At 39.3% G+C, this 12,280-nt stretch overlaps 1 protein-coding gene across 1 annotated transcript in view; it reads right to left on the bottom strand.

The window, feature by feature from the left end:
• LOC148366899 (glypican-6-like) overlaps positions 1 to 11,362 on the bottom strand; it is a 200,287-nt gene extending 188,925 nt beyond the window's left edge. The window contains exon 1 of the mRNA XM_088333720.1: positions 10,905 to 11,362. Within this exon, the coding sequence (XP_088189846.1) occupies positions 10,905 to 11,091 (187 nt within the window). The 5' untranslated portion in view covers positions 11,092 to 11,362. The remainder of the gene's footprint in view (positions 1 to 10,904) is intronic.
• Between the last annotated feature and the right edge of the window lie 918 nt (positions 11,363 to 12,280).

Here is a 12,280-nt window from a genome sequence, read left to right as displayed (position 1 = left end):
GATCTTATTTCCTGTAGAAGAAAATACAGTGGAATGTTTCTGTTGTGGAAATCCAGATGCCACCACACTCAAACGGCCAAAAATGATTGAGACCCTCACTTTAAAATAATTTAAATTATATGACACAAAACAAGCTATACCCCTTCCATCCAGAAGTGAAATGATATCCGTTGCACACATGGAACTCCACTAATGGGCGTGTAAACAATAAAACAACTTGTGTGAAATTAGCAAAGGCTCTCAAAAGAAGATGTTTATATGGAGTGCCTGGGAGCATTCAGGGACCGTCGTGAACCGTGAAAGTGTCAACGACGAGCAAGGACGAATGCTCTCATGCCTAATCACACCGGGGCAATGTTGTCAGCTAACGCTACTGCATTGTCAACATGCTCGCTAACGATGAAGCGTGTACGGCTTTCAAAGACGAGCAGCTAAATCCCCGTCCGCCGCACTTTTCTAAATGCTCTTTTATTGCTTTAGTGTGCCGTAATCTTCCATCTTGTTCCTCAATTGAATAATTGCCAGCGGTGAAATATCCAACGGAGAATCAATTTGAAGTTTTTTTGCCCTAACCGTTTATGAGGTTCTTTATGTTCCGGATCTGGTTTAGGACTGCCGAGCCCGGGAGACTCCTTCGGGTTTACGGTTATATTTCCATAATAGATGGGCGGAGGAATTGCAGAGGGAGTTGTGTGAATGTGCTTAAAGGAGGAGAGTTTTTTTTTTTTTAATATAAGCTCTTTCACACTAAATTAGAGGTCAGCAACCTTTTTAAAGCTTTCTGCAGGCCACAGCTCACAGCAATAGTTGAATGGGGATAAGGGAACGTGGACAAACCAGTGCAGATATTTCAGGCGAGCCACCATGGCGCGCTTCGGCAACCCCAATTAAAAAAAAAGGATTGTGCTGGGCCCTGCTCAAAGCGAAAACAGAAAAACGGGCCGCCGTGCGTGACACAATTTTGCACTCTCGCACCCCGCTCACAGCAATAGTGGACTGGGGATAAGGGAATGCGGCCAAACCAGTGCAGTTATTTTAGGCGAGCCACCATGGCACAATTTGGCGACCCCAACGAAAAAAAGGATTCTGCTGGGCCGAGCTTAAAGCAATAAGTCGACTGAAGAGAACGGCTGGGACCGCAAAGGTGCTTTTCATTTCAGGCAGAAAGAACGAGAAAAATAGCCGTAACACATGACACAAATTTGCTCTCCTGGCCCCGTTCTCAGCAATTGTTGACTGAGGGTAATTGATCACAACCAAAACAGTGCAGTTCATTTTAGGCAGGACCCAGCGGCAAAGCACTGTGCCTGCCCTCCCATTAAGCAGCAGTTGAATGGGGATAATATATTGCAGACGGACTAGTTCTGTTCATTTGAAGGGAAAAACAGAAAAAAAGGCTCCGTGTGAGACACATTTTGCTTTCTCGCACCCCGCTCTCAGCAATAGTTGACTGGGGATAAGGGAACACAGCCAAACCAGTGCAGTTTTTTTAGGCGAGCCACCATGGCACGCTTCAGTGGCCCCAATAAAAAAAGGATTCTGCTGGGCCCTGCTTAAAGCAATAAGTCGACTGGAGAGAACGGCTGGGACCACACGGGTGCTGTTCATTTCAGGCAGGCAATGAGTCGTTTGAAGAGAAATGTTGGAACCGCAAAGGTGCTTTTCATTTCAAGCAGAAAAAACGAGAAAATTGGCCGCAACACATGACACAAATTTGCTCTCCTGGCCCCGTTCTCAGCAATTGTTGATTGAGGGTAATTGATCACAACCAAAACAGTGCAGTTCGTTTTAGGCAGGATACGACAGCAACACTCTGTGCCTGCCCTCGCACTGAGCATTAGTCGAACGTGGATAGCAGATCGCAGACGGACTAGTTCTGTTCATTTGAAGCGAAAACAGAAAAAAAGCGCCGCCATGTGTGGCGCAATTTTGCTCTCTCACATCCCGCTCACAGCAATAGTTGACTGGGGATAAGGGAACGCAGCCTTTTTCTAGTATTTTTGGAGTACATAACTCTGTAGCAGTTTTCTGTAGTACAGTGTTACTGTAGTTTTATTTTTGTAGTAATTTAGTGATATTTCCATAGGAGAATTTTGGAGTATCGCTATAAGTGTAATTTGCAGTGTTTCTGTTGTGAACCTCTATTTTTGGAGTAATATGTCTCTAGTAGTTTTTTAAATTATAGTATCATGAATTTATCTTTGTTTAGTATTTCAGTAGAAGTATAATTGATGTATTTTGGTAATATTTTAGTAGTATTTTTGTAGTATTTCTATCATAGTATTTTTGTCAAATTTGTGAGTATTTGTGTAAAATTACCGCGCTTGTCTTTTTGTAGTATTTTTGGAGTACATAACTATATAGTATTTTAGCTGTACAATGTTTTTTTATATTATAGTGTTATGTATTTATCTTTGCTTAGTATTTCAGCAGAAGTATTGTTGATGTATTTCCAAAGGAATATTTTAGTAGTATTTTTGTAGATTTTTTGTCAAATTTCATTAGTATTCGTGTAATATTGCTGTACTTGTCTTTTCGTAGTATGGTTGGAGTAAATAACTATGTAGTAGTATTTTTGTAGCACAGTGTTACTGTAGTTTTATTTTTGTAGTATTTTTGTGAAATTTCCATCGGATAATTTTTGGAGTATCGCTATAGGTGTAATTTGCAGTATTTCTGTTGTAAACCTCTTGTAGTAGTATTTTTGAAGTAATATATCTCTAGTAGTTTTTTATATTATAGTATCATGTATTTATATTTGTTTAGTACTTCAGTAGAAGTATAATTGATGAATTTCCAATGCAGTACTTTAGTAGTATTTTTGTAGAATTTTTGTAGTATTTCCTTTGTAGTATCTTTGTCATATTTCATTAGTATTTTTGTAATATTACTGCAGTTGTCTTATTGCAGTATTTTTGGAGTACATAACTCTGTAGTAGTTTTTTTGTAGTACAGTGTTACTGTAGTTTTATTTTTGTAGTATTTTTGTGATATTTCCATAGGATAATTTTTTTTAGTATTGCTATGTACCCGAGTGAGACCTTGTCTAGAGAAGGGACTGCACAATACACAAAGAGGTAAGTATTAGTTTCAGGAGCGAGCAGCAGCAAGTCAACTGCAGGAGAGAGAGTGGGAAAGGTGAGAGGAGAGAGAGTGGGAAAGGTGAGATGGCACAACATTCATTTGGACAGGTAACTTAAAATTAGTTTTACCTGGTTATATCAGTATTATTTTCCCCCCATTTTATTAACACTCCACTTATTGAAACATGAATATTTTGTTTGTTTGTTTGTTTGTACATGATTCAATTGTTTGTTTGTTTGTACATGATTCAAATTGAATCTTTTCTTCCGGCGCCGTCACGAATGGCAGCCACTCCAGCAGCTCCCGTGTTATTTTCGATTGTTCTCGATTGTTCTCAGCTCAGGGATGCTGCTGGAAATGTGAATTTCCCTTCGGGGATGAACAAAGTATCTATCTATCTATCTATCTATCTATCTATCTATAAGTGTAATTTGCAGTATTTCTGTTGTGAACTTCTTGTGGTAGTATTTTTGGAGTAATATTTCTCTGGTAGTTTTTTATATTATAGTAATATGTATTTATATTTGTTTAGTATTTCCATAGAAGTATAATTGATGTATTTTAGTAATATTTTTGTAGAATTTTTGTAGTATTTCCTTTGTAGTATTTTTGTCATATTTCATTAGTATTCTTGTAATATTACTGTAGTTGCTTTTTTTTGTATTTTTGGACTGAATAATTCTGTAGTACTACTTCTTAATTTAGTATTACTGTAGTAGTATTTTTGTAGTCATTTTCAATCATAATTTTCAGAATGAAAGCAAAATAATATATGAGGTCCCTGTTTTTAAGCACTATATTTGTTTTGTAGTTATCAGGTAGTATTTCTGGAGAAGTACTTTCAAGTGGACACACAAAGTGACGATAGGGACAATGTTGGCACCATAAAAGTTAACCACTCTTGGGAGCCCCCTAGTGGTTACGGGGCCCTAAACAGCCGCTAAACTCGCTTATTTCTTATTTCTTATTTCTTCAGTAGTAACCTTCAAATGTTTAAAGAAGAAACTGTACAACAGATATTTGTTCCTAAACACAAAATCTAGTTATTCAATATCCAAATACGACATTTGAAACACAATTAACTCTATTTAAACACGATCTAATTCGAAAACACGGTTAATCACGTTTAATTAAAGATCAGTTGCGGGACGAAGCAGCTGTGCAAAGGCGTTATTTCAGACGGAAATGCCGAAATAATTACTTGATGTAAATGCGAAGCGACAAAGTGAAGTAGCGACTCGGGAGGCTAGCTGTGTTTTGGCTGATGGAGGGATGAGCGCTAATACTCCTCACGCTGTTTACCGCACGTTCCTACCAGCCCGGCTAATTCTCCCGAGACTCGTATGTATTACCGCCCTTATGCAGTGAGGATTATTGGAAGAGAGCAAAGTCTAAGAAGGATGCGGCGTGTCGTGTAAATTAGATGTTATCGTATATTTTCGCTAGATGAAAACATAAATTAGAGCAGGAGTTGGGAACCTATGGCTCGGGAGCCATATATGGCTCTTTTCATGAGTACGTAAGACTCCGAAATGACATGTAACTACAGTGGAACCTCGGTTCTCGACCGTAATCCGTCCCAGAACCCTGTTCGAAAACCGATTTGTTCGATCACGGAAATCATTTTTCCCATTAAAAATAATGTAAATCGTTTTAATCCGTTCCAACACCCTAAATGTTTACCTTGAATGTTTAACGTAAACATAAAGCTAACCCAGGCTAATCGTACGTTGGCGTTATCGTAAGCTTCCGTACGAAAGATTACGCTAACATAGCGTGTAAAAATAAAAAAATCAGGTCGTTTACAAGTCATTTAGCACCCGGGTCTCCACAACAAGTGGTGAGCGGTTCATTGGAAAAGGGGCTCTGTTCCAACACCCTGAAAGTTGGGCTCCGTTCCAACACCCACATAAAGCTAACCCAGGTTAATCGTACGTTCGCGTTATCGTAATCTTATGAATAGGATTTCTTACCTTTGTGGTGGTCAGCAGAAGGCGCTCGCACACCTCCTTCATATTTGGCTATTATGTCTTTCTTAAATGCAATAGTTGCACGCACTAATTTTCTTTTTTCACCTGTAGCAACTTTGCTGCTTGCACGGACTTTCTTCGGAGGCATAATAAGGGGCTAAAACACCCGTACGCTGCTCAGCATCCCACCCTAGCGTACGCACTCACGCATTACCGGCGTTCGAACTCCGATTTTTTGACCGAACAGCGAAGCAAGAATTTCTCTAAATTTTTGGTCGGACTCCGATTTGTTCGAACTGAGAGGCGTTCGAAAACCGAGGTTCCGCTGTATTGCACATCTCTCTGTGGCATTCGATAGTCTAGTGATTTCATCCCGATTTTGGTCCAAAGCCGAAGCAACTTAATGCCGAAGTTTGATAACATGACACATATTTGCTCTCCTGGTCCCGTTCTCAGCAATTGTTGATTGAGGGTAATTGATCACTACCAAAACAGTGCAGTTTGTTTTAGGCAGGACGCAGCGGCAAAGCGCTGTGCCTGCCCTCCCACTGAGCAGCAGTTGAATGGGGATAACAGATTGCAGACGGACTACTTCTGTTCATTTGAAGCAAAAACAGAAAAGGCCGCCATGCTTGACACAATTTTGTTCCCTTGCACCCCGCTCTCAGCAATAGTTGACTGGGGATAAGGAAACGCAGCCAAACCAGTGCAGTTATTTTAGGCGGGTCACCATGGCACGCTTCAGCTGCCCCAATTAAAAAAAACGGATTTTCTGGGCCCTGTTCAAAGCAATAAGTCAACTGGAGAGAATGGCCTGGACCGCACGGGTGCTGTTCATTTCAGGCAGGCAATGAGTCGTCTAGAGCGAAAGGTTGGAACCGCAAGGGTGCTTTTCATTTCAGGCAGAAAGAACGAGAAAAATAGCCGTAACACATGACACAAATTTTTTCTCCTGGACCCGTTCTCAGCAATTGTTGACTGAGGGTAATTGATCACAACCAAAATAGTGCAGTTCGTTTTAGGCAGGACACAGCGGCAAAAGGCTGTGCCTGCCCTCCCACTGAGCAGCAGTTGAATGGGGATAACAGATTGCAGACCTCCTCACGCTGTTTACATGTTGTGTAAATTAGATGTTATCGTATATTATCTCTAGATGAAAACGTAAATTAGAGCAGGGGTAGGGAACCTATGGCTCGGGAGCCATATATGGCTCTTTTTATGAGTACGTATGGCTTGAAAGAAAATGTAACTATTGCACATCTCTCTGTGGCGTTCCAAAGTCAAGTTATTTCATCCCTATTTTGGTCCATATAAAGCCGAAGCAACTTAATGAGGAAGTTCGATGAGAAACCATTTAAACTGATAAATAAAAACGCTGGCAAACGACTTTGATTGGGTGAGCAGTACAGGTGGGCGGACCCCTGCACACAGCGCAAGGCACTTCCTTCTCCCTCTCTCGCTCATTGCAGTCTACACCGAAAGTGAATATGACGATATGTTTATCGTTTGCAGTAATTTGTGACATTTTTTTAAAAGAACTTTGCATGCACATTGTTTTGAAACCGTTATTAAGGACAAATTTCATGGAAAAAAATTGCCTCAACACTCTTAACTGAAGGTGGAAGACAAATTGTAAATGGTATATATACATTGATTTGGGACACAGGATTTGGCATTATTATCATTTCATACATTTGATCAAATCATCAAATGACACACAGTGAAATAAAATGTGCTGAAGAATTAGCTTTTTTCTAGAGAGCGTGTTTGGCAGTTTTTTCAAATTTGTCTGAATAATAAGATGTGGTTGTCTCAATTTATTTTTAAAACATGTTTTGCTTTTCTGGCTCTTTGGGTCAAAAATGTTCCTGACCCCTGAATTAGAGATTCGGTACATAGAGGAGGAGAGACACAAATTATTAGCAAGTAATCCTTTCTTTTATTGCTGAGAATGAATTCATATTAGGGATGCACCAAAATTTGGGCACCAAAAAAAGAAGAAAAGATAGAACAAACGAAAACTTTTGAAAGAACGATGTTGTGATGACATCATGTCGAACGTGAGGTGAGACGTCTGAAGCTGGCTTTCACTCTTGGGCACTTTGTTTACGTCACAACTGATTATGTGCCCAATTTCGTTGTCACAATATGTTAACTACATGTACTTTGTGTTTGACATTCATTTTGTTGGTCCATTAAGTTTGTGTTATCCACCAGCTAAAATTTGGCTAATGTTGACATGCTAACTAACTTGATAAGTTTGAGACACGTACTTTGTGTATGACCTTAAAAGGTTTTTGGTATCCACAAGCGGGACTTTAGCTAATGTTTACGTGCTAACACTACTAACTTACTACAGTTCAATTGTTTTATTTCATAAATATGTACTTCGTGTGTGACGTTCATCCTGCTTGTCCCCATAGCTACTTTTAGCCGGAATTTGGCTAATGTTGACATGCTAACTGGCCACAGTTAATCAGTTTTAAGTTTGAGACCTGTACTTTGTGTATACATTGAGTCTGTTTGTCCCCAAAGTTTTTGTTAGCTACTAGCTGGACGTTGGCTAATGTTTACATGCTAACACTACTAACTTACTAAAGTTCAACTGTTTCAATTCATAAACATGTACTTCGCGTGTGACATTCAGCCTGTTTGTCCCCATAAGTATTTTAATTGGAATTTGGCTAATGTTGGCATGCTAACTAGCCACAGTTGATCAGTTTTAAGTTTGGGACACGTAATTTGTGTATGAAATTGAGTCTGTTCGTCCCCAAAGTTTTTGTTAGCCACTAGCTGGACGTTGGCTAATGTTTACATGCTAACACTACTAACTTACTAAAGTTCAACTGTTTCAATTCATAAACATGTACTTCGCGTGTGACATTCAGCCTGTTTGTCCCCATAAGTATTTTAATTGGAATTTGGCTAATGTTGGCATGCTAACTAGCCACAGTTGATCAGTTTTAAGTTTGGGACACGTAATTTGTGTATGAAATTGAGTCTGTTCGTCCCCAAAGTTTTTGTTAGCCACTAGCTGGACTTTGGCTAAAGTTTACATGCTAACACTACTAACTTACTACAGTTCAACTGTTTTATTTCATAAACATGTACTTCGCATGTGACATTAAGCCTATTTGCTCCCATAACTATTTCTACCCTAAATTTTGCAAATGTTTTCATGCTAACGGGACAGGAATTACAGAACTAACTTCATACAGTGGAGCTGTTTTAATACTCAAAAAGTACTTGGTGTGTGACATCCAGTCTAATCGCCCATGTAGCTAAACTTTGGCTGAATGCCATTGTCATGATAAGTTTGTTTTTTGTCTCTTATTTCTGGTTAGGACATTTTGTTAGTTGTTTTGAGACCATTGGTATGTTATTTTGTTTATTACTTTGTGACCAGGTTTCATTATAAAACGTCAACTGTGTCAATTCATCCTCCCCTGCTTATGTGTCCACCCATGCTGGCGGAGACAGTCCCTATAAAGATCTTGAATCATGGGGTATAGCTTTGGAGACTGATAAAACGTAGGTGGATCCTCTTCATCCACTTCCCCCCAAGTTATAACTTTCGTTTGGAAAATGAGCTTCAAGAGAGCCTCATCCGCGGCAAAAAGTGGCTGAAAAAAAAGCGATCCAACCATTTTCTCAACCGCATCAAGCTTTCCTATTCCACTTTAATTTAAAAAAAAAAAAAAACATTGAATGGATAAAAATATCAAAGTCCTGCGCTGGAGATACAGTATAGAATGTTTACACACGAACTAGGAAGTAACAGCCGGATTTCTTCTTCAGGTTGGATGCTGGGTGACCTCTCACAGCGCCACACGCTGGTAGCGAAGAAGCACTACAGTAATCCTGTACTCGGAAAAAGGTGCACACAATACAAAGTCTAACTCACAGCAATGACCGGATATTTTCCGACATCCTGAAATGTTTTTTTCTTATCTACCGTTTTACGCAAGTCGAATGGTCGTAAATAGGGGAGCGTCTGCATAATCGAAGAAATGGCAACTAGTTGCTTATCAAATGAGTCACCAACTAATGCTGCTTTTGTTTCTTATTTCTTTTAAGTTCTTCTTATGACATTTTTATCCTATTGTGCCATGTCTAATGTCATTGTGAAGAATGCACAGTACATTGCAATCAATAAAAATAAAGACAATTGTATTCAATTTAATTATATTATAATAAATGAGGAAAAAACGAAAATAAGCATCTTTGTTTAAGTCCGGCAAAATGTAAAAGGAAAACTCAGACAAAGACTGAATATCAAAATAAAATAGACCACAAAATATTAAAATGGGCTGTATACCTTCATCAGCATAATTAAAATCATAAACTACCTGCATTATTTCCATTGATTTCTCATAAATTCTTGTGAATCATCATCATACGATGAAAATAAAGAACTTCATCACACCCTTCTCATTTCCTGAGACAGTCTTTTTCATTTCGATGCAATTAGCTTTTGCATATTTTAATTTAGGAGGGGAAGAAAATTATGAACTTCTAAACCTCTCTCCTCGTGTCATCTATTACTCCTGTTCACGGACTAATCTCCACTTTTTCAAACATAAATGTGATTACTGCCACACACGAGATAATAAAACTGCCCTATATCTGCCATGTAAGCGCTGCAGCCTTGAGGAGTATTGATATAAATATACATAAAAGAAAATGAGAATAAGTAACTTACTTTCTTTAATGCACTCAATAAAAAAGAAAAAAAACAGGCATTCTCTATTCATTACAAATAAAGTGAAATATTGCAGAAATTTGTTGCTATGTTATTAATATGTTATTACCAGATTCTACCTATTAGAAGTAGGGTTTACATTGACTGGGTGAATCACAAAATCATCACAACAGTTGGAAATATACCTACTTTTTCCGGATATTCTAATATTTGCAGACGGGATATTTGACATTTCGCTATAATACCAAAACATAAGACTTGCAATGTCTCGGTGGATTTGTAATAAATCCAGAATGTATGCCGTTTGTATATTTTAAGTGCGTGATAGGAAATAAATATCTTGATCGCAATATTCTAATTTCTCCTTTTTATTCAAGTTACATGATCTGCTGTTAACTATAAGCAAAAAGTGCTCTTGATGATTTTAATAGGGCTTTTTGTCGTTCAAGTGGAACAAAATACTATAAATCCAAGTTATAAAGCCACAGAATACATGCACAGTACATATTATTTTCCTTTTTATGTATACAGATTCGATGTGATATGTACTGTATTGTTTCCTAGTTATACGTTTCTTTTATCAGCATTGTAACATTGCAAAAACAATTTCATTGGTATATACGGCGCACAATAAAAAAAAACGCAACCTTAAATCTTCTCACCCAGTCCTCTATATAAGAAATCACTGAGTGCGCGCTGGGTGCACAGCGTCCCCTAGCGCCACGCACAATCCAGGTCGGAGTTGCATGAAATGTTGCATGATCTGCTGTTGAATATGAGCAACAAGTGCGCGTGGCAGTTTTAAATCGTACGTGCTTATCATTTAAGTGGAATAAAGTATATCGATCTAAGCGATAATATCATGTATTTTGGTTTAAATGATGAATATGTGGAGAACTTCATATTATAATTATTTTTGTGTGGTTAAGTAACAGGCTGCAAAGAGTTTTGTGGTGATTTATTAGTCTCAAAAGAGGCAGTACGTATAATTTCGGGTGCATGTGTAGAAAAATAGAGACAGAATTGTGATTTTTGCGTGCACGCGATTGATTTGTGAATGCCCGTTATCCTTATTTGGTGCCGGTGATGACGTAAGAGCTGTCACTGCATAAAAGAAAAGAAAAGAAGATAAAATGGGGTCCCTATACCTGAAATTTCCTGTTGAGGAACATCCAGCAGACTGAATCCCTTCGCGTGGTAAGCTTGGCGAACTTCGCCGCAGCTTTTGGCTTTGCTGTCCACGCAAAGCGACGTGGAAAGCAGCGCCCACAGGCTGCACGCCAACACTCGCCACCTCCACATCGCGAAAAAATCCACGCCGAGGAAAGGATACATCCGCGTGGAAAACAGTGGGGGAAACAATCTCTCCGATGAGAATCCCTCATTCACAAAAAAAGAGGAGAGGAGGGGGAATTACGCGTCTGCTGCATTGTCCTCGGAAGGCGATGTCCGTGGAAATGAGACACGCAAAGCATACAAAAAGGGAGGTGAGGAAAGCAAAAAAAAAAAAAGATTTGCGAAAGCGAGGGTGGCCGCCACTTGGCAGCCGACGTCCGCGGGCGCGCGCGTGGGACACAGCGCGTGGAACACAGCGCGCAGCTGCTGCGCAAATAACACTTGGGTGTGCGCACACGCCTCTCGGGCGGCGGGTAGGAGGGAAGCACATGTTAAGATAAGGGAGGATCCCCCTCCCCACGATCCCTTGGACCCTCCCCCCGTCCGATCGCGGGATCTGATTCACCCTGCGGGACTGCAACTTTAGAAACGTGCACCAATACAGACCCGGGATACGCCAAGAATCCTGAGAGGTGATCGCAAAAAGAAATAGGCGTAAAGCGGGGGTAGAAACCAATGGTAATTTATACCTGTCAAGCTCCAGGGCTCCATTCCCTTACAAAATGTCGTATTTTCCCTTACAGAATACAAAATAATCTTTCACCATTATTTTTTAAACGTGTCCTTTATGTAGTTTAACAAGTTATATTGTACATGTGTAACGGGTGTGGTAATAACTTTTGTTTTATTGAAATTCCTGCTGAAATATGTGTATATTTTTTGGTAAATGTCCTGCAATGATGAGTCCAACAGTGCCATCTGCTGGTATGGGGTGGGGTTTGGTTTTGGCTTCTGACATGTGACCGGGAGGCGGGGTTTGTTGGCAGTCTTACCAGAGAGAACTGCAATGGTAAGACACATCTTTTGGTGCTCCACAAAAGAAGTTAATTTTAAACATTATAACCCCAGCTGACAAATCTCTCAACATGCACAGTAATGTGATTGATATTGTCAAGCTGTTTAGGTTTATTTTCGTTTTGTTTCTGTTTTACTAAATTATGAATTCCCCTTGTAGAGATCAAAGAGATCAAAGCCAGCAGAAAAGCTAATGTTGTGACTCATCCATTTGCAGGTAACTTGTACCCGTTTTTATACTTATTATTGTTTTTATTTCTATTTTCTCATATACATTAAAAAAGGATGATGTTGGTTAAAATTCAGACTAAAGAAAAATATGTTGAATCCATTG

The sequence above is a fragment of the Urocampus carinirostris genome, chromosome 4, assembly GCF_059441175.1.
Source record: "Urocampus carinirostris isolate Australia breed hairy pipefish chromosome 4, RoL_Ucar_1.0, whole genome shotgun sequence".
Lineage (NCBI taxonomy): Eukaryota > Metazoa > Chordata > Actinopteri > Syngnathiformes > Syngnathidae > Urocampus > Urocampus carinirostris.
Note: the sequence above shows the minus strand (reverse complement) of the source record. Positions and strands in the feature narration are given on the sequence as shown.